We start from the raw sequence: 22576 nt of genomic DNA, 5'->3' as shown, positions 1-22576 counted from the left end.
AGATGGTGTCTGGGGAGTGTTGTACAATTGGTAGTCAAAATGGTGTCTGGGGTTTGTTTTCCAATAGGTAGTCAGTATGGTGTCTGGTTAGTGTTGCACAATCGATGGTCAAAACGGATTCTGGTGTGTGCTAAATAATAGATGGTCAAAATTGTGTCTGGGGAGTATTGTACAATCAATAGTCAAGATGGTGTCTGGGGAGTGTTGCACTATAGATAGTCAAGATGGTGTCTGGGGAGCGTTGTACAATCGATGTTCAAGATGGCCTCTGGGGAGTGTTGTACAATCGATAGTAAGGATGGTGTCAGGCGAGTGTTGTACAATAGATGGTCAAGATGGTGTCTGGGGAGTGTTGTACTGTAGATGGTCAAGATGGTGTATGGGAGTTTTGTACAATCAATAGTCAAGATTGTGTCTAGGGAGTGTTGCAGAATAGATGGTGAAGATGCTGTCTGCTGAGTTTGTACAATTGATGGCCAAGATGATATCTGGGGAGTGTTGTGCAATAGATGGTCAAGATGGTGTCTGGTGTGTGTTGTACAATAGATGGTCAAGATAGTGTCTGGAGAGTGTTGTACAATCGATGGTCAAGATAGTGTCTGGGGTGTGTTGTACAATAGATGGTCAAAATGGTGTCTGGGGAGTGTTGTTCTATTGATGGTCAAGAAGGTGTCTGTGCAGTGTTCTTCAATCGATAGTCAAGATGGTGTCTGGAGAGTGTTGTACAACAGATGGTCAAGATGGTGTCTGGGTCGTGTTGTACAATCGATAGTCAAGATGTTGTCTGCGGAGTTTTGTACAATAGCTGGTCAAGATGGTGTCTGGGGTATGTTGTACAATCGATGACCAAGATGCTGTGTGGGGATTGTACAATCGATGATCAGGTTGGTATCTGGGGAGTTGTACAATCGATGGTCAAGATGGTGTCTGGGAATGTTGTACTGTAGATGGTCAAGATGGTGTCTGGGGAGTGTTGTACAATTGATAGTCAAAATGGTGTCTGTGGTTTGTTGTCCAATAGATGGTCAGTATGGTGTCTGGGGAGTGATGTACAATCGATAGCCAAAGTGGTGTCTGGGGAACGTTGTACAATAGATGGGCAAGATGGTGTCTGGGGAGTGTTGAACAATCGATGATCAAGATTGTGTGTGGGGAGTGATGTACAATCGATGGTCAAGATGGGGTCTGGGTAGTGTTGTACAATCGATAGTCAGGATGGTGTCTGGGGAGTGTTGTACAATCGATGATCAAGATGGTGTCTGACGGGAGTTGTACAATAAATGGTCAAGATGGTGCGCAGGGAGTGTTGAACAATTGATGGTCAAGATGGTGCCAATGGAATGTACAACAGATGGTCAAGATGGTATCTGGGGAGTGTTGTGCAATAGATGGTCAAGATGGTGTCTGGGGGGTGTTGTACAATCGATGATCAGGTTGGTATCTGGGGAGTGTTGTACAATCGATGGTCAAGATTGTGTCTGAGGAGTGTTGTACAATAGATTATCAAGATGGAGTCTGGGGAGAGTTTTACATTTGATAGTCAAGATAGTGTCTGGGGACTGCTGTACAATAGATCGTCTAGATGGTGTCTGGGTAGTGTTGTACAATTGATAGTCAAGATGGTGTCTGTGGAGTGTCATACAATAGATGGTCAAGATGGTGTCTGGGGAGTGTTGTACAATTGGTAGTCAAAATGGTGTCTGGGGTTTGTTGTCCAATAGGTGGTCAGTATGGTGTCTGGTTAGTGTTGTATAATCAATAGCCGAAATGGATTCTGGTGTGTGCTAAATAATAGATGGTCAAAATGGTGTCTGGGGAGTGTTGTACAATCAATAGTCAAGATGGTGTCTGGGGAGTATTGTACAATAGATAGTCAAGATGGTGTCTGGGGAGTGTTGTACTATAGATGGTCAAGATGGTGTCTGGGGAGTGTTGTACAATTGGTAGTCAAAATGGTGTCTGGGGTTTGTTGTCCAATTGATGATCAGTATGGTGTCTGGTTAGTGTTGTACAATTGATCGTCAAAATGGATTCTGGGGTGTGTTGTCCAATTGATGATCAAGATGGTGTGTGGGGATTGTTGTACAATCGATGATCAGGTTGGTACCTGGGGAGTTTTGTACAATCGATGGTCAAGATTGTGCCTGAGGAGTGTTGTACAATAGATTATCAAGATGGTGCCGGGGGAGTGTTGTACAATCGATAGTCAAGATGGTGTCTGGGGACTGCTGTACAATAGATCGTCTAGATGGTGTCTGGGGAGTGTTGTACAATTGGTAGTCAAAATGGTGTCTGGGGTTTGTTGTCCAATTGATGATCAGTATGGTGTCTGGTTAGTGTTGTACAATTGATCGTCAAAATGGATTCTGGGGTGTGTTGTCCAATTGATGATCAAGATGGTGTGTGGGGATTGTTGTACAATCGATGATCAGGTTGGTATCTGGGGAGTTTTGTACAATCGATGGTCAAGATTGTGCCTGAGGAGTGTTGTACAATAGATTATCAAGATGGTGCCGGGGGAGTGTTGTACAATCGATAGTCAAGATGGTGTCTGGGGACTGCTGTACAATAGATCGTCTAGATGGTGTCTGGGTAGTGTTGTACAATTGGTAGTCAAGATGGTGTCTGTGGAGAGTCGTACAATAGATGGTCAAGACGGTGTCTGTGGAGTGTTGTACTGTAGATGGTCAAGATGGTGTCTGGGGAGTGTTGTTCAATCGATAGTCAAAATTTAGTCTTGTGTGTGTTGTACAATCAATAGTCAATATGGTGTCTGGGTGGTGGTGTACAATCCATAGCCAAGATGGTGTCTGGGGAATGTTGTACATTCGATAGTCAAGATGGTATCAGAAGAATGTTGTGCAATAGATGGCCAAGATGGTGTCTGGGGAGTGTTGTACAATCAATAGTCAAGATGGTGTCTGCGGAGTGTTGTACAATCGATAGTCAGGATGGTGTCTGGGGAGTGTTGTACAATCGATGATCAAGATGGTGTCTGACGAGAGTTGTACAATATATGGTCAAGATGGTGCGCAGGGAGTGTTGAACAATTAATGGTCAAGATGGTGCCAAGGGAATGTTGTACATTCGATAGTCAAGATGGTATCTGGGGAATGTTGTGCAATAGATGGCCAAGATGGTGTCTGGGGAGTGTTGTACAATCGATAATCAGGTTGGTTTCTGGGGAGTGTTGTACAATCGATGATCAAGATGGTGTGTGGGGATTGTTGTACAATCGATGATCAGGTTGGTATCTGGGGAGTGTTGTACATTCGATGGTCAAGATGGTGTCTGGGGACTGCTGTACAATAGATCGTCCAGATGGTGTCTGGGGAGTGTTGTACAATTTGTAGTCAAAATGGTGTCTGGGGTTTGTTGTCCAATAGGTGGTCAGTATGGTGACTGGTTAGTATTGCACAATCGATAGTCAAAATGGATTCTGATGTGTGTTAAATAATAGATGGTCAAAATGGTGTCTGGGGAGTGTTGTACAATCAATAGTCAAGATGGTGTCTGGGGAGTGTTGTACTATAGATAGTCAAGATGGTGTCTGGGTGGTGTTGTACTATCGATAGTCGAGATGGTCTCTGGAGAATGTTGTACAATTGATAGTCAAGATGGTGTCTGTGGAGTGTTGTACAATTGGTAGTCAAAATGGTGTCTGGGGTTTGTTGTCCAATAGGTGGTCAGTATGGTGTCTGGTTAGTGTTGTACAATCGATAGTCAAAATGGATTCTGGGGTGTGCTAAATAATAGATGGTCAAAATGGTGTCTGGGGATTGTTGTACAATTGATGATCAGGTTGGTATCTGGGGAGTTTTGTACAATTGATGGTCAAGATTGTGAATGAGGAGTGTTGTACAATAGGTTATCAAGATGGTGCCAGGGGAGTGTTGTACAATCGATAGTCAAAATGGTGTCTGGGGACTGCTGTACAATAGATCGTCCAGATGGTGTCTGGGTAGTGTTGTATAATTGATAGCCAAGATGGTGTCTGGGGAATGTTCTACAGTAGATGGTCAAGATGTTGTCTGGGTAGTGTTGTACAATCGATAGTCGAGATGGTCTCTGGAGAATGTTGTACAATAGATGGTCAAGATGGTGTCTGGGGTGTGTTGTCCAATTGATGATCAAGATTGTGTCTGGGTGGTGTTGTACAATCGATAGTCGAGATGGTCTCTGGAGAATGTTGTACAATAGATTATCAAGATGGTGCCGGGGGGTGTTGTACAATCGATAGTCAAGATGGTGTCTGGGGACTGTTGTACATTCGATGGTCAAGATGGTGTCTGGGGAGTGTTGTACATTTGATAGTCAAGATAGTGTCTGGGGACTGCTGTACAATAGATCATCTGGATGGTATCTGGATAGTGTTTTACAATTGATAGTCAAGATGGTGTCTGTGAAGTGTCGTGCAATAGATGGTCAAGATGGTGTCTGGGGAGTGTTGTACAATTGGTAGTCAAAATGTTGTCTAGGGTTTGTTGTCCAATAGGTGGTCAGTATGGTGTCTGGTTAGTGTTGTATAATCGATAGTCAAAATGGATTCTGGTGTGTGCTAAATAATAGATGGTCAAAATGGTGTCTGGGGAGTGTTGTACAATCAATAGTCAAGATGGTGTCTGGGGAGTGTTGTACTATAGATAGTCAAGATGGTGTCTGGGGAGTGTTGTACTATAGATAGTCGAGATGTTGTCTGGGGAGTGTTGTACTATAGATAGTCGAGATGTTGTCTGGGGAGTGTTGTACTATAGATAGTCAAGATGGTGTCTGGGTGGTGTTGTCCAATTGATGATCAGTATGGTGTCTGGTTAGTGTTGTACAATCGATAGTCAAAATGGATTCTGGTGTGTGTTAAATAATAGATGGTCAAAATGGTGTCTGGGGATTGTTGTACAATTGATGATCAGGTTGGTATCTGGGGAGTTTTGTACAATCGATGGTCAAGATTGTGTCTGAGGAGTGTTGTTCAATAGATTATCAAGATGGTGCCGGGGGAGTGTTGTACAATCGATAGTCAAAATGGTGTCTGGGGACTGCTGTACAATAGATCGTCTAGATGGTGTCTGGGTAGTGTTGTACAATTGATAGTCAAGATGGTGTCTGTGGAGAGTCGTACAATAGATGGTCAAGATGGTGTCTGTGGAGTGTTGTACAATCGACAGTCAAAATTTAGTCTGGTGTGTGTTGTACAATCAATAGTCAAGATGGTATCTGGGGAATGTTGTGCAATAGATGGCCAAGATGGTGTCTGGGGAGTGTTGTAAAATCGATGATCAGGTTGGTTTCTGGGGAGTGTTGTACAATCGATGGTTAAGATTGTGTCTGAGGAGTGTTGTACAATAGATTATCAAGCTGGTGCTGGGGGGTGTTGTACAATCGATAGTCAAAATGGTGTCTGGGGACTGTTGTACATTCGATGGTCACGATAGTGTCTGGGGACTGCGGTACAATAGATCGTCTAGATGGTGTCTGGGGAGTGTTGTACAATTGATAGTCAAAATGGTGTCTGGGGAGTGTTGTACAATAGATGGTCAAGATGGTGTCTGGGGAGTGTTGTACATTTGATAGTCAAGATAGTGTCTGGGGACTGCTGTACAATAGATCATCTGGATGGTATCTGGATAGTGTTTTACAATTGATAGTCAAGATGGTGTCTGTGGAGTGTCGTGCAATAGATGGTCAAGATGGTGTCTGGGGAGTGTTGTACAATTGGTAGTCAAAATGTTGTCTAGGGTTTGTTGTCCAATAGGTGGTCAGTATGGTGTCTGGTTAGTGTTGTATAATCGATAGTCAAAATGGATTCTGGTGTGTGCTAAATAATAGATGGTCAAAATGGTGTCTGGGGAGTGTTGTACAATCAATAGTCAAGATGGTGTCTGGGGTGTTGTACTATAGATAGTCAAGATGGTGTCTGGGGAGTGTTGTACTATAGATAGTCGAGATGTTGTCTGGGGAGTGTTGTACTATAGATAGTCAAGATGGTGTCTGGGTGGTGTTGTCCAATTGATGATCAGTATGGTGTCTGGTTAGTGTTGTACAATCGATAGTCAAAATGGATTCTGGTGTGTGTTAAATAATAGATGGTCAAAATGGTGTCTGGGGATTGTTGTACAATTGATGATCAGGTTGGTATCTGGGGAGTTTTGTACAATCGATGGTCAAGATTGTGTCTGAGGAGTGTTGTTCAATAGATTATCAAGATGGTGCCGGGGGAGTGTTGTACAATCGATAGTCAAAATGGTGTCTGGGGACTGCTGTACAGTAGATCGTCTAGATGGTGTCTGGGTAGTGTTGTACAATTGATAGTCAAGATGGTGTCTGTGGAGAGTCGTACAATAGATGGTCAAGATGGTGTCTGTGGAGTGTTGTACAATCGACAGTCAAAATTTAGTCTGGTGTGTGTTGTACAATCAATAGTCAAGATGGTATCTGGGGAATGTTGTGCAATAGATGGCCAAGATGGTGTCTGGGGAGTGTTGTAAAATCGATGATCAGGTTGGTTTCTGGGGAGTGTTGTACAATCGATGGTTAAGATTGTGTCTGAGGAGTGTTGTACAATAGATTATCAAGATGGTGCTGGGGGGTGTTGTACAATCGATAGTCAAAATGGTGTCTGGGGACTGTTGTACATTCGATGGTCACGATAGTGTCTGGGGACTGCGGTACAATAGATCGTCTAGATGGTGTCTGGGGAGTGTTGTACAATTGATAGTCAAAATGGTGTCTGGGGAGTGTTGTAGAATAGATGGTCAAGATGGTGTCTGGGGAGGGTTGTACAATTGGTAGTCAAAATGGTGTCTGGGGTTTGTTGTCCAATAGGTGGTCAGTATGGTGTCTGGTTAGTGTTGTACAATCGATAGTCAAAACGGATTCTGGTGTGTGTTAAATAATAGATGGTCAAAATGGTGTCTGGGGATTGTTGTACAATTGATGATCAGGTTGGTATCTGGGGAGTTTTGTACAATCGATGGTCAAGATTGTGCCTGAGGAGTGTTGTACAATAGATTATCAAGATGGTGCCGGGGGAGTGTTGTACAATCGATAGTCAAAATGGTGTCTGAGGACTGCTGTACAATAGATCGTCTAGATGGTGTCTGGGTAGTGTTGTACAATTGATAGTCAAGATGGTGTCTGTGGAGAGTCGTACAATAGATGGTCAAGATGGTGTCTGTGGAGTGTTGTACAATCGACAGTCAAAATCTAGTCTGGTGTGTGTTGTAAAATCAATAGTCAAGATGGTATCTGGGGAATGTTGTGCAATAGATGGCCAAGATGGTGTCTGGGGAGTGTTGTACAATCGATGATCAGGTTGTTTTCTGGGGAGTGTTGTACAATCGATGGTTAAGATTGTGTCTGAGGAGTGTTGTACAATAGATTATCAAGATGGTGCTGGGGGGTGTTGTACAATCCATAGTCAAGATGGTGTCTGGGGAGTGTTGTGCTATAGATAGTCAAGATGGTGTCTGGGTGGTATTGTACAATCGCTAGTCGAGATGGTCTCTGGAGAATGTTGTACAATAGATGGTCAAGATGGTGTCTGGGGTGTGTTGTACAATTGATGATCAGGTTGGTATCTGGGGAGTGTTGTACAATCGATAGTCAAAATGGTGTCTGGGGACTGCTGTACAATAGATCGTCTAGATGGTGTCTGGGTAGTGTTGTACAATTGTTAGTCAAGATGGTGTCTGTGGAGAGTCGTACAATAGATGGTCAAGATGGTATCTGTGGAGTGTTGTACAATCGACAGTCAAAATTTAGTCTGGTGTGTGTTGTACAATCAATAGTCAAGATGGTATCTGGGGAATGTTGTGCAATAGATGGCCAAGATGGTGTCTGGGGAGTGTTGTAAAATCGATGATCAAGATGGTGCTGGGGGGTGTTGTACAATCGATAGTCAAAATGGTGTCTGGGGACTGTTGTACATTCGATGGTCAAGATGGTGTCTGGGGAGGGTTGTACAATTGGTAGTCAAAATGGTGTCTGGGGTTTGTTGTCCAATAGGTGGTCAGTATGGTGTCTGGTTAGTGTTGTACAATCGATAGTCAAAACGGATTCTGGTGTGTGTTAAATAATAGATGGTCAAAATGGTTTCTGGGGATTGTTGTACAATTGATGATCAGGTTGGTATCTGGGGAGTTTTGTACAATCGATTGTCAAGATTGTGTCTGAGGAGTGTTGTACAATAGATTATCAAGATGGTGCCGGGGGAGTGTTGTACAATCGATAGTCAAAATGGTGTCTGAGGACTGCTGTACAATAGATCGTCTAGATGGTGTCTGGGTAGTGTTGTACAATTGATAGTCAAGATTGTGTCTGTGGAGAGTCGTACAATAGATGGTCAAGATGGTGTCTGTGGAGTGTTGTACAATCGACAGTCAAAATCTAGTCTGGTGTGTGTTGTAAAATCAATAGTCAAGATGGTATCTGGGGAATGTTGTGCAATAGATGGCCATGATGGTGTCTGGGGAGTGTTGTACAATCGATGATCAGGTTGTTTTCTGGGGAGTGTTGTACAATCGATGGTTAAGATTGTGTCTGAGGAGTGTTGTACAATAGATTATCAAGATGGTGCTGGGGGGTGTTGTACAATCCATAGTCAAGATGGTGTCTGAGGAGTGTTGTACAATAGATTATCAAGATGGTGCTGGGGGGTGTTGTACAATCGATAGTCAAAATGGTGTCTGGGGACTGTTGTACATTCGATGGTCACGATAGTGTCTGGGGACTGCGGTACAATAGATCGTCTAGATGGTGTCTGGGGAGTGTTGTACAATTGATAGTCAAAATGGTGTCTGGGGAGTGTTGTAGAATAGATGGTCAAGATGGTGTCTGGGGAGGGTTGTACAATTGGTAGTCAAAATGGTGTCTGGGGTTTGTTGTCCAATAGGTGGTCAGTATGGTGTCTGGTTAGTGTTGTACAATCGATAGTCAAAACGGATTCTGGTGTGTGTTAAATAATAGATGGTCAAAATGGTGTCTGGGGATTGTTGTACAATTGATGATCAGGTTGGTATCTGGGGAGTTTTGTACAATCGATGGTCAAGATTGTGCCTGAGGAGTGTTGTACAATAGATTATCAAGATGGTGCCGGGGGAGTGTTGTACAATCGATAGTCAAAATGGTGTCTGAGGACTGCTGTACAATAGATCGTCTAGATGGTGTCTGGGTAGTGTTGTACAATTGATAGTCAAGATGGTGTCTGTGGAGAGTCGTACAATAGATGGTCAAGATGGTGTCTGTGGAGTGTTGTACAATCGACAGTCAAAATCTAGTCTGGTGTGTGTTGTAAAATCAATAGTCAAGATGGTATCTGGGGAATGTTGTGCAATAGATGGCCATGATGGTGTCTGGGGAGTGTTGTACAATCGATGATCAGGTTGTTTTCTGGGGAGTGTTGTACAATCGATGGTTAAGATTGTGTCTGAGGAGTGTTGTACAATAGATTATCAAGATGGTGCTGGGGGGTGTTGTACAATCCATAGTCAAGATGGTGTCTGGGGAGTGTTGTACTATAGATAGTCAAGATGGTGTCTGGGTGGTATTGTACAATCGCTAGTCGAGATGGTCTCTGGAGAATGTTGTACAATAGATGGTCAAGATGGTGTCTGGGGTGTGTTGTACAATTGATGATCAGGTTGGTATCTGGGGAGTGTTGTACAATCGATAGTCAAAATGGTGTCTGGGGACTGCTGTACAATAGATCGTCTAGATGGTGTCTGGGTAGTGTTGTACAATTGTTAGTCAAGATGGTGTCTGTGGAGAGTCGTACAATAGATGGTCAAGATGGTATCTGTGGAGTGTTGTACAATCGACAGTCAAAATTTAGTCTGGTGTGTGTTGTACAATCAATAGTCAAGATGGTATCTGGGGAATGTTGTGCAATAGATGGCCAAGATGGTGTCTGGGGAGTGTTGTAAAATCGATGATCAAGATGGTGCTGGGGGGTGTTGTACAATCGATAGTCAAAATGGTGTCTGGGGACTGTTGTACATTCGATGGTCAAGATGGTGTCTGGGGAGGGTTGTACAATTGGTAGTCAAAATGGTGTCTGGGGTTTGTTGTCCAATAGGTGGTCAGTATGGTGTCTGGTTAGTGTTGTACAATCGATAGTCAAAACGGATTCTGGTGTGTGTTAAATAATAGATGGTCAAAATGGTTTCTGGGGATTGTTGTACAATTGATGATCAGGTTGGTATCTGGGGAGTTTTGTACAATCGATTGTCAAGATTGTGTCTGAGGAGTGTTGTACAATAGATTATCAAGATGGTGCCGGGGGAGTGTTGTACAATCGATAGTCAAAATGGTGTCTGAGGACTGCTGTACAATAGATCGTCTAGATGGTGTCTGGGTAGTGTTGTACAATTGATAGTCAAGATTGTGTCTGTGGAGAGTCGTACAATAGATGGTCAAGATGGTGTCTGTGGAGTGTTGTACAATCGACAGTCAAAATCTAGTCTGGTGTGTGTTGTAAAATCAATAGTCAAGATGGTATCTGGGGAATGTTGTGCAATAGATGGCCATGATGGTGTCTGGGGAGTGTTGTACAATCGATGATCAGGTTGTTTTCTGGGGAGTGTTGTACAATCGATGGTTAAGATTGTGTCTGAGGAGTGTTGTACAATAGATTATCAAGATGGTGCTGGGGGGTGTTGTACAATCCATAGTCAAGATGGTGTATGGGGAGTGTTGTACATTCGATGGTCAAGATGGTGTCTGGGGAGTGTTGTACAATTGATAGTCAAGATGGTGTCTGTGGAGTGTCGTACAGTAGATGGTCAAGATGGTGTCTGGGGAGTGTTGTACAATTGGTAGTCAAAATGGTGTCTGGGGTTTGTTGTCCAATAGGTGATCAGTATGGTGTCTGGTTAGTGTTGTATAATCGATAGTCAAAATGGATTCTGGTGTGTGCTAAATAATAGATGGTCAAAATGGTGTCTGGGGAGTGTTGTACAATCAATAGTCAAGATGGTGTCTGGGGAGTGTTGTACTATGGATAGTCAAGATGGTGTCTGGGGAGTGTTGTACTATAGATAGTCAAGATGGCGTCTGGGTGGTGTTGTCCAATTGATGATCAGTATGGATTCTGGTGTGTGAAATAATAGATGGTCAAAATGGTGTCTGGGGATTGTTGTACAATCGATGATCAGGTTGGTATCTGGGGAGTTTTGTACAATCGATGGTCAAGATTGTGTCTGAGGAGTGTTGTACAATAGGTTATCAAGATGGTGCCAGGGGAGTGTTGTACAATCGATAGTCAAAATGGTGTCTGGGGACTGCTGTACAATAGATCGTCTAGATGGTGTCTGGGTAGTGTTGTACAATTGATAGTCAAGATGGTGTCTGTGGAGTGTTGTACTGTAGATGGTCAAGATGGTGTCTGGGGAGTGTTGTTCAATCGATAGTCAAAATTTAGTCTGGTGTGTGTTGTACAATCAATAGTTGATATGGTGTCTGGGTGGTGTTGTATAATTGATAGCCAAGATGGCGTCTGGGGAATGTTGAACAATCGATGATCAAGATGGTGTGTGGGGAGTGTTGTACAATCGATAGTCAAAATTTAGTCTGGTGTGTGTTGTACAATCAATAGTCAAGATGGTATCTGGGGAATGTTGTGCAATAGATGGCCATGATGGTGTCTGGGGAGTGTTGTACTGTAGATGGTCAAGATGGTGTCTGGGGAGTGTTGTTCAATCGATAGTCAAAATTTAGTCTGGTGTGTGTTGTACAATCAATAGTTGATATGGTGTCTGGGTGGTGTTGTATAATTGATAGCCAAGATGGCGTCTGGGGAATGTTGAACAATCGATGATCAAAATGGTGTCTGGGGATTGTTGTACAATCGATGATCAGGTTGGTATCTGGGGAGTTTTGTACAATCGATGGTCAAGATTGTGTCTGAGGAGTGTTGTACAATAGGTTATCAAGATGGTGCCAGGGGAGTGTTGTACAATCGATAGTCAAAATGGTGTCTGGGGAGTGTTGTGCAATAGACGGTCAAGATGGTGTCTGGGGAGTGTTGTACAATAGATGGTCAAGATGGTGTCTGGGGAGTGTTGCACTGTAGATGGTCAAGATGGTGTCTGGGGAGTGTTGTTCAATCGATAGTCAAAATTTAGTCTGGTGTGTGTTGTACAATCAATAGTTAATATGGTGTCTGGGTGGTGTTGTACAATCGATAGCCAAGATGGTGTCTGGGGAATGTTGTACAATAGATGATCAAGATGGTGTGTGGGGAGTGATTTAGTCTGGTGTGTGTTGTACAATCAATAGTCAATATGGTGTCTGGGTGGTGTTGTACAATCGATAGCCAAGATGGTGTCTGGGGAATGTTGTACAATAGATGATCAAGCTGGTGTGTGGGGAGTGATGTACAATAGACGGTCAAGATGGTGTCTGGAGAGTGTTGTACAATCGATAGTCAAGATGGTGTCTGGGGACTGTTGTACAATAGTTGGTCATGATGGTGTAACTCCCTGGGTCGCCTCAGGCTCGCTCAGCTCGTTCTTGTCTCGGGGGAGCAGCCTTCGGCCCCGCCAAACTGGATAATCAGCTGGTGTGGATGCTGTGTGATGTCCCCGCCTCGCCCAAAACCAGACAGTACACCATATGCGATTAAATGAGTACAATTTATAAAGGTTACTATAACTAAGTGATTAATAACGATACAGTATATATGAAGAGAAAATTAAAGAAAAGGCGCCAAACTTATCAAAGTCCAAACCACTTCGTGCACAACCGTTGGAGCTCAATTACTGAAGTCTTCTGGCCACCATTCGATCCCCACCGAACTCCTCGACTCGCAGCTCAGGACCCTCCGAACTCCTCGACTCTCCAAACAGCTCAGGACCCTCCGAGTGGTCAACCAAGCACATCTAGCTTCATCCACCCCCCCCCCCTCGGAGAATCTCCCGGCCTCGGACCCCCCTTTGGGGTCCGATCCTCGCCCAGCTTAGAGCATTGCGTCCTCTCTCTCGACCCCCTCGCGCCGATCTGCCCAAAAGCCCATCAACAAAAGCTTACAGACTCAGAAGAAAGAACATTAATCCCCATTTGGTTTACAAAGGAATACCATTCTCGTTATAAGTAAATTAGCATTCCTGCTAGTTAACAAAAGGAAACCCTTTCCCAACAGTAACAAAGAAAAAAAAGAAACCCCCTTTACAATGGTGTCTGGGGAGTGTTGTACAACTGATAGTCAAGATGGTGTCTGGGGACAGTTGTACAATAGTTGGTTAAGATGGCGTCTGGGGAGTGTTATACTATAGATGGTCAAGACGGTGTCTGTGGATTGTTATACAATCGTTGGTCAAGATGGTGTCTGGGGAGTGTTGTACAATAGATGGTCAAAATTGTGTCTGGGGAATGTTGTACAATAGATGGTCAAAATTGTGTCTGGGGAATGTTGTACAATAGATGGTCAAAATGGTGTTTGGGGAGTGTTGTACAATAGATGGTCAAAATCGTGTCCAATTATAATATTCTTCACAGTACACCTATATAAATCGGCTGTGTCTTCAGTTACAATTTGTTATTATAAGCTAATTATTATTAGATTACTTAAGCAGAAATTATTAGAATATTGGAATTACTGTGACATGTAGAAGTAGAAACAGACTCTGTTTACCCTTCTTGCTGCCTCATTAAAGCACCCAGCGTAATCAAAGACCCCACCCCGGACAGTCTCTCATCTCCCCTCCCATCGGGCAGTAGATACAAAAGTCTGAAAGCACGTACCACCAGGCTCAAGGACAGCTTCTACCCCCACTGTCATCAGACTCTTGAACAGACATCTTGTACGATAAGAGGATCTGTCCTGGGACCAGTATGTAAGTGTCATGACAAAGAAGGCATGGCAGCTCCTCGACTTTCTGAGAAGTTTGCACAGATTCAGTCTGTCACCAAAAATGTTGATCAACTTCTATAGAAGCGCTATGGAGAGTACTTCTGACTGGTCCCATCCCGGCCTGGTATGGTAACACCAATGCCCAAGATCAGAACAGTCGTGGGTGCAGCCCAGTCCATCACAGGAAAAACCCCGCCCACCATTAGACACATCTACAAGCAGCATCCATCATCAAGGACATCACCATCCAGTCCATGCTGTCCTCTCACTGCTGCCATCAGGAAGGAGGTACAGGAGCCTTAGCTCCCACACTACCCCTCAAACCATCAGACTCCTGACCTAGTGTAGGTAACTTCAGTTCCTGTCTGGGAGTTTCTTAAATGCCCCTAATATATCTGACTCTACCACCACCCCTGACAGGACATTCCATGCACCGACCGCTCTCGGTTTAAAAAAATTACCTTTGAAAATTATGACCCCTAGTATTAGCCACTTACACGCTGGAAAAATGTCTGTTCGATTGATGCCCCTTACCATCTTGTACGCCTTTATCAAGTCACCTCTCATCCTTGTCTGCTCCAATGATAAAAGATCACAAGGCAAAGGAGCAGAAGTGGGCCATTTGGCCCATCGATTCTGCTCCGCCACTCCACCATGAGCTAAACTATTCTCCCATCTAGTTCTGATTTCCGGCTTTTTCTCCATGTCCCTTGATACCCTGACTGATTAGATACTTATTAATCTCCTCCTTAAACACCCTCAATGATTGCGCCTCCACAGCTGAATGTGGCAACAAATTCCATAAATCCACGACCCTCTGGCTAAAAAATTTCTCCTCATCTCTGTTTTAAATGGGTACCCTCTAAATCTAAGTCTGTGGCCCCTTGTCCTGGACTCACCGACCAAGAGAAACAGCCTCAGTGAAAATGCCTGAGCACACCCTTTAAAGCTTCCTATCTTTCCTGTATCCATCTGGCCCAGTCTGCCCTGCCACATATGGGGAGTTCAAAAACATTGTAAAATCTGTGGTGAGGAAGAGTGAAGGAGACTGGAGGGGTAGGAGGGGAAAGACCGAGGTGGAGAGAAGACCATGAGGTGAGGAATGAACGTGGGAGGAGGCAGCAGAAGAAGCGGAAGTGGAGAAAGACTGAAGGTTGGGGATGGGATTAAGGTCTTGGGTTTGGGATGAAGTAAGGTGACTATCGGGGGGGAGCTGAGAGGGAGCCATGGGAAGGGGTGTGCTTGTGGGAAATTTTCTGGAAGTCTCCCTTTAAGCCACACACTGTTCTGACTTGGAAATACATTGCTGTTCCTTCAGCATCTCTGGGTCAAAACCCTGGAACTCGCGAAATCAATGTGGGTGTCCCCACATATCAAGGACTGCAGCAGATCAAGAAGTCAGCTCACCACCACCCCCACTGACTCAAGGACATCCCTTGCCCAGGGGTTGCTGAGGGTGGAAGTGCAGATGGGGGTTGTGGTTGGCAGAGAAAGAGGATGGGGAACGTGAGCTGTACATTAACACTGAACATCGTTCTGTCCCTCAGTCACAGACTCCGCACTCGGTGATCCGTGTGATACCCACACCGTCCTGGATCAGCCCTGGAGGAGCACGGATTGTAACTGCACAAAGTGTACCGGTGGAGAATGGAAGGGAGATAAAAATCTTGCAGTGGGATGGTACAGATTTAACAGGTAAAGTGAGGAGATAATCACTGAGAAACTGGACACAGAAGGGGAATGTAAACAGGGGAACAAGGGGTGTGTGAATGGGAAATGCAGGGAGACCGGGATCATCAGTGACTACACTGAGATGGGGAGTAAACACAGGGAGAGGGGAGATCCCATATTCTCGGGGTAGAGACAAGGGAGAGGTACAACAGAGAGGGAATTCCCAGGATTGGGGGGTTATTGACCAGAGACAGGGTACGGACAGGGTGAGTATAATTTCCCGTGTCTCTCTGAGTGAATAAATTCCCTCAGATCAGGGACTGACTCTCTGATTGTTGTTTCAGTTCCGGAGGATCGAAGATTCCCGAGATGGTCGTTCCACAGGGTTGCTGCTGCGGGAAGAAATCAGGCTGGTTAAACGGTAGGGTCAGAGTGTGGCTCAGTTATTTCCAGACAGGGTCTGACTGATGACAGATCCCTTCACGTACAAATACAAACACAGATCTCAAACTCCCTGAGAGGGCTTCCAACAGTTACCCAGATCACACTCCAGCCCTGGATCCTCGTGAAGTCCAGTGGAGGAGTTCCAACTTCCTCGAGTTTCCCAGCTGGGCTGTCGTTCCATGGATTCAGAGCTGGTGAATTCTCTGAATGTCGGTAAAATTTTTACTGATGCTCTGTCTGGGCTTTGCATCTGAACCCAAAGTGAGGAACATCAGGGGTGGGGCTTCACCAGCTGTCAGTCACATCAGGGGTGGGGCTTCACCAGATGTCAGTCATATCAGGGGTGGGGCTTCGCCAGCTGTCAGTCACATCAGGGGTGGGGCTTCACCAGATGTCAGTCACATCAGGGGTGGGGCTTAACCTGATTTCAGTCACATCAGGGGTGGGGCTTCACCAGATGTCAGTCACATCAGGGGTGGGGCTTCACAAGATGTCAGTCACTTCAGGGGTGGGGTTTCACCAGATGTCAGTCACTTCAGGGGTGGGGTTTCACCAGATGTCAGTCACTTCAGGGGTCGGGTTTCACCAGATGTCAGTCACATCAGGGGTGGGGCTTCACCAGATGTCAGTCACTTCAGGGGTGGGGTTTCACCAGATGTCAGTCATATCAGGGGTGGGGCTTCACCAGATGTCAGTCACATCAGGGGTGGGGCTTCACCAGATGTCAGTCACATCAGGGGTGGGGCTTAACCTGATTTCAGTCACATCAGGGGTGGGGTTTCACCAGCTGTCAGTCACATCAGAGGTGGAGCTTCACCAAATGTCAGTCACATCAGGGGTGGGGATTAACCTGAATTCAGTCACATCAGGGGTGGGGCTTCACCTGATTTCAGTCACATCAGGGGTGGGGCTTCGCCAGATGTCAGTCACATCAGGGATGGGTCTTCACCAGATGTCACTCACATCAGGGGTGGGGCTTCACCTGATTTCAGTCACATCAGGGGTGGGACTTCACCAGGTGTCAGTCGTATCAGGGGTGGGTTTTCACCAGCTGTCAGTCACATCAGGGGTGACGCTTAACCTGATTTCAGTCACATCAGGGGTGGGGTTTCACCAGATGTCAGTCATATCAGGGGTGGGGTTTCACCAGCTGTCAGTCACATCAGGGGTGGGGTTTCACCAGCTGTCAGTCACATCAGGGGTGGGGTTTCACCAGCTGTCAGTCACATCAGGGGTGGAGCTTCACCTAATGTCAGTCACATCAGGGGTGGGGATCAACCTGAATTCAGTCACATCAGGGGTGGGGCTTAACCTGATTTCAGTCACCTCAGGGGTGGGGCTTCGCCAGATGTCAGTCACATCAGGGGTGGGGCTTCACCTGATTTCAGTCACATCAGGGGTGGGGCTTCACCAGATGTCAGTCACATCAGGGGTGGGGCACCACCTGATTTCAGTCACATCAGGGGTGGGGCTTCACCAGATGTCAGTCACATCAGGGGTGGGGCACCACCTGATTTCAGTCACATCAGGGGTGGGGCTTCACCTGATTTCAGTCACATCGGGTGGGGCTTCACCAGATGTCAGTCACATCAGGGGTGGGGCTTCACCTGATTTCAGTCGTATCAGGGGTGGGGCTTCGCCAGATGTCAGTCACATCAGGGGTGGGGCTTCACCTGATTTGTCTCATCAGGGGTGGGGCTTCACCTGATTTCAGTCTCATCAGGGGTGGGGCTTCGCCAGATGTCAGTCACATCAGGGATGGGGCTTCACCAGATGTCAGTCACATCAGGGGTGGGGCTTCACCTGATTTCAGTCACATCAGGGGTGGGGCTTCACCAGATGTCAGTCACATCAGGGGTGGGGCTTCACCAGATGTCAGTCACATCAGGGGTGGGGCACCACCTGATTTCAGTCACATCAGGGGTGGGGCTTCGCCAGATGTCAGTCACATCAGGGATGGGGCTTCACCAGATGTCACTCACATCAGGGGTGGGGCTTCACCTGATTTCAGTCGTATCAGGGGTGGGGCTTCGCCAGATGTCAGTCACATCAGGGGTGGAGCTTCACCTGATTTCAGTCACATCAGGGGTGGGGCTTCACCAGATGTCAGTCACATCAGGGGTGGGGCTTCACCTGATTTCAGTCGTATCAGGGGTGGGGCTTCGCCAGATGTCAGTCACATCAGGGGTGGGGCTTCACCTGATTTCAGTCACATCAGGGGTGGGGCTTCACCTGATTTGTCTCATCAGGGGTGGGGCTTCACCAGTGGTCAGTCACATCAGTGGAGGGGCTCACCAGATGTCAGTCACATCAGGGGTGAGCCTTCACCAGATGTCAGTCACATCAGTGGTGGGGTTTCACCAGCTGTCAGTCACATCAGGGGTGACGCTTAACCTGATTTCAGTCACATCAGGGGTGGGGCTTCACCAGCTGTCATCACATCAGGGGTGGGGTTTCACCAGATGTCAGTCATATCAGGGGTGGGGTTTCACCAGCTGTCAGTCACATCAGGGGTGGGGTTTCACCAGCTGTCAGTCACATCAGGGGTGGGGTTTCACCAGCTGTCAGTCACATCAGGGGTGGAGCTTCACCTAATGTCAGTCACATCAGGGGTGGGGATTAACTTGAATTCAGTCACATCAGGGGTGGGGCTTAACCTGATTTCAGTCACCTCAGGGGTGGGGCTTCACCAGCTGTCAGTCATATCAGGGATGGGGCTTCACCAGATGTCACTCACATCAGGGGTGGGGCTTCACCTGATTTCAGTCGTATCAGGGGTGGGGCTTCGCCAGATGTCAGTCACATCAGGGGTGGGGCTTCACCTGATTTCAGTCACATCGGGTGGGGCTTCACCAGATGTCAGTCACATCAGGGGTGGGGCTTCACCTGATTTCAGTCGTATCAGGGGTGGGGCTTCACCAGATGTCAGTCACATCAGGGGTGGGGCTTCACCTGATTTGTCTCATCAGGGGTGGGGCTTCGCCAGATGTCAGTCACATCAGGGATGGGGCTTCACCAGATGTCAGTCACATCAGGGGTGGGGCTTCACCTGATTTCAGTCACATCAGGGGTGGGGCTTCACCAGATGTCAGTCACATCAGGGGTGGGGCTTCACCAGATGTCAGTCACATCAGGGGTGGGGCACCACCTGATTTCAGTCACATCAGGGGTGGGGCTTCGCCAGATGTCAGTCACATCAGGGATGGGGCTTCACCAGATGTCACTCACATCAGGGGTGGGGCTTCACCTGATTTCAGTCGTATCAGGGGTGGGGCTTCGCCAGATGTCAGTCACATCAGGGGTGGGGCTTCACCTGATTTCAGTCACATCAGGGGTGGGGCTTCACCAGATGTCAGTCACATCAGGGGTGGGGCTTCACCTGATTTCAGTCGTATCAGGGGTGGGGCTTCACCAGAGGTCAGTCACATCAGTGGAGGGGCTCACCAGATGTCAGTCACATCAGGGGTGAGCCTTCACCAGATGTCAGTCACATCAGGGGTGGGGTTTCACCAGATGTCAGTCACATCAGGGGTGACGCTTAACCTGACTTCAGTCACATCAGGGGTGGGGCTTCACCAGCTGTCATCACATCAGGGGTGGGGTTTCACCAGATGTCAGTCATATCAGGGGTGGGGTTTCACCAGCTGTCAGTCACATCAGGGGTGGGGTTTCACCAGCTGTCAGTCACATCAGGGGTGGGGTTTCACCAGCTGTCAGTCACATCAGGGGTGGAGCTTCACCTAATGTCAGTCACATCAGGGGTGGGGATTAACTTGAATTCAGTCACATCAGGGGTGGGGCTTAACCTGATTTCAGTCACCTCAGGGGTGGGGCTTCACCAGCTGTCAGTCATATCAGGGGTGGGGCTTCGCCAGATGTCAGTCACATCAGGGGTGGGGCTTCACCAGATGTCAGTCACATCAGGGGTGGGGCTTCGCCAGATGTCAGTCACATCAGGGATGGGGCTTCACCTGATTTCAGTCGTATCAGGGGTGGGGCTTCACCAGATGTCAGTCACATCAGGGATGGGGCTTCACCTGATTTCAGTCGTATCAGGGGTGGGGCTTCGCCAGATGTCAGTCACATCAGGGGTGGGGCTTCACCTGATTTCAGTCACATCAGGGGTGGGGCTTCACCTGATTTCAGTCGTATCAGGGGTGGGGCTTCGCCAGATGTCAGTCACATCAGGGGTGGGGCTTCACTTGATTTCAGTCTCATCAGGGGTGGGGCTTCACCAGATGTCAGTCACATCAGGGGTGGGGCTTAACCTGATTTCAGTCATATCAGGTGTGGGGCTTCACCAGAGGTCAGTCACATCAGTGGAGGGGCTCACCAGATGTCAGTCACATCAGGGGTGAGCCTTCACCAGATGTCAGTCACATCAGTGGTGGGGCTTCACCAGATGTCAGTCACATCAGGGGTGGGGTTTCACCAGATGTCAGTCACGTCAGGGATGGGGTTTCACCTGATTTCAGTCACATCCGGGGTGGGGTTTCACCAGATGTCAGTCATATCAGGGGTGGGTTTTCACCAGCTGTCAGTCACATCAGGGGTGGCGTTTCACCAGATGTCAGTCACATCAGGGGTGTGGCTTCACCAGATGTCAGTCACATCAGGGGTGTGGCTTCACCAGATGTCAGTCACATCAGGGGTGGGACTTCACCAGATGTCAGTCTCATCAGGGGTGGGGCTTCACCAGATGTCAGTCACATCAGGGGTGGGGCTTAACCTGATTTCAGTCACATCAGGGGTGGAGATTAACATGATTGCAGTCACATCAGGGGTGGGGCTTCAACAGCTGTCTGTCACATCAGGGGTGGGGTTTCACCAGATGTCAGTCACTTCAGGGGTGGGGCTTCACCAGATGTCAGTCACATCAGGGGTGGGGCTTAACCTGATTTCAGTCACATCAGGGGTGGAGATTAACATGATTGCAGTCACATCAGGGGTGGGGCTTCACCAGCTGTCTGTCACATCAGGGGTCGGGTTTCACCAGATGTCAGTCACATCAGGGGTGGGGTTTCACCAGATGTCAGTCACATCAGGGGTGTGGCTTCACCAGATGTCAGTCACATCAGGGGTGGGACTTCACCAGATGTCAGTCTCATCAGGGGTGGGGCTTCACCAGATGTCAGTCACATCAGGGGTGGGGCTTAACCTGATTTCAGTCACATCAGGGGTGGAGATTAACATGATTGCAGTCACATCAGGGGTGGGGCTTCACCAGCTGTCTGTCACATCAGGGGTGGGGTTTCACCAGATGTCAGTCACTTCAGGGGTGGGGCTTCACCAGATGTCAGTCACATCAGGGGTGGGGCTTAACCTGATTTCAGTCACATCAGGGGTGGAGATTAACATGATTGCAGTCACATCAGGGGTGGGGCTTCACCAGCTGTCTGTCACATCAGGGGTCGGGTTTCACCAGATGTCAGTCATATCAGGGGTGGGGCTTCACCAGCTGTCTGTCACATCAGGGGTGGGGCTTCACCAGATGTCACTCACATCAGGGGTGGGACTTCACCAGATGTCAGTCACATCAGGGGTGGGGTTTCACCAGATGTCAGTCACATCAGGGGTGGAGCTTCACCAGCTGTCAGTCACATCAGGGGTGGGGCTTCACCAGATGTCAGTCACATCAGGGTCTGGGCTTCTCATTCTGTCAATCATACTGTATAAGGGCCTCACCTGGTGGACTCTCAGACCAGGTGCTGTAGGGAGGGTGGGGTATGGAGTGTGAAGACAGCACGTCACTGCTGACTGATTTACAGTGGGTCCTGATTCACATTCCCTGCTGTACTGTGGGACCGGGTACATTTTACAGAGTTTCTAAATCTCATTCCAGGTCCCCATCCCAACGTGGGAGAGGGGGAGGTGACCAGGACCGTCTGCTTCAGCAAGGATGAAAACCCCTGTGAGAAGAACCAGGAGATCAGGGTGAAAAACTGCTCTGGTTACTTTGTGTATCGGCTGTGGCCGACAACCGGGAATGATTCTGTGTACTGTACAGGTGGGTCATCGTTCCCCAGTGACACTGGAGTGTGGAGGTGGGGTGGAGGGTGAGGGAAAGAGCGAAAGACTAATGTATCTGACTCTACCACCCCTTGTGGGGAATTTCAGTCGCTCACAACTCCCTGTGTGAGGGACCTGTCTCCGAATCAGGATTTATATCACAGAGTTATGTTGTGGAACATGTTAACTTTACGGCAGCAGTACATTGCGATACATGATAAATAGATATAGGGAAAACAAACTGAGTTACATCAAGCATAGATATGACTATTAAATAGTTAAGTAAATAGGAAATGAGAAAAGTAGTGAGGTTGTGTTCATGGGTTCAATGCCCATTTAGGAATCGGATGGCAGAGGGGAAGAGCTGTTCCTGAATCACTAGGTGTGTGCCTTCAGGCTTCTGTACCTCCTACCTGAAGGTAACAGTGTGAAGAGAGCTTGTCCTGGGTGGTGGGTATCCTTAATGATGGATGTCGCCTTCCTAAAGCATCCCTCCTTGAAGATTTCTCAGATACACGGAGACTAGTACCCATGTTGGTAAATTTGTAAGTTTTTGCAACTTATTTCAATCTTGTCCAATTGCACCGTCCCCACATACCAGGTGGT

General features: G+C 47.1%; 1 protein-coding gene across 1 annotated transcript in view; it reads left to right on the top strand.

The window, feature by feature from the left end:
* The window catches only part of LOC132389398 (oncoprotein-induced transcript 3 protein-like), a gene marked incomplete at its 3' end in the record, with an annotated part of 48820 nt that extends 26852 nt beyond the window's left edge, over nucleotides 1–21968 (top strand). The window contains exons 4-6 of the mRNA XM_059961922.1: nucleotides 15394–15541; nucleotides 15862–15938; nucleotides 21804–21968. Coding sequence (XP_059817905.1) covers nucleotides 15394–15541; nucleotides 15862–15938; nucleotides 21804–21968 — 390 coding nt within the window. The remainder of the gene's footprint in view (nucleotides 1–15393; nucleotides 15542–15861; nucleotides 15939–21803) is intronic.
* Between the last annotated feature and the right edge of the window lie 608 nt (nucleotides 21969–22576).

The sequence above is a fragment of the Hypanus sabinus genome, unplaced genomic scaffold, assembly GCF_030144855.1.
Source record: "Hypanus sabinus isolate sHypSab1 unplaced genomic scaffold, sHypSab1.hap1 scaffold_556, whole genome shotgun sequence".
Taxonomy (NCBI): Eukaryota; Metazoa; Chordata; class Chondrichthyes; order Myliobatiformes; family Dasyatidae; genus Hypanus; species Hypanus sabinus.
The sequence above is the reverse complement of the archived record's forward strand: the minus strand, read 5'-3'. Positions and strand labels throughout refer to the sequence as shown.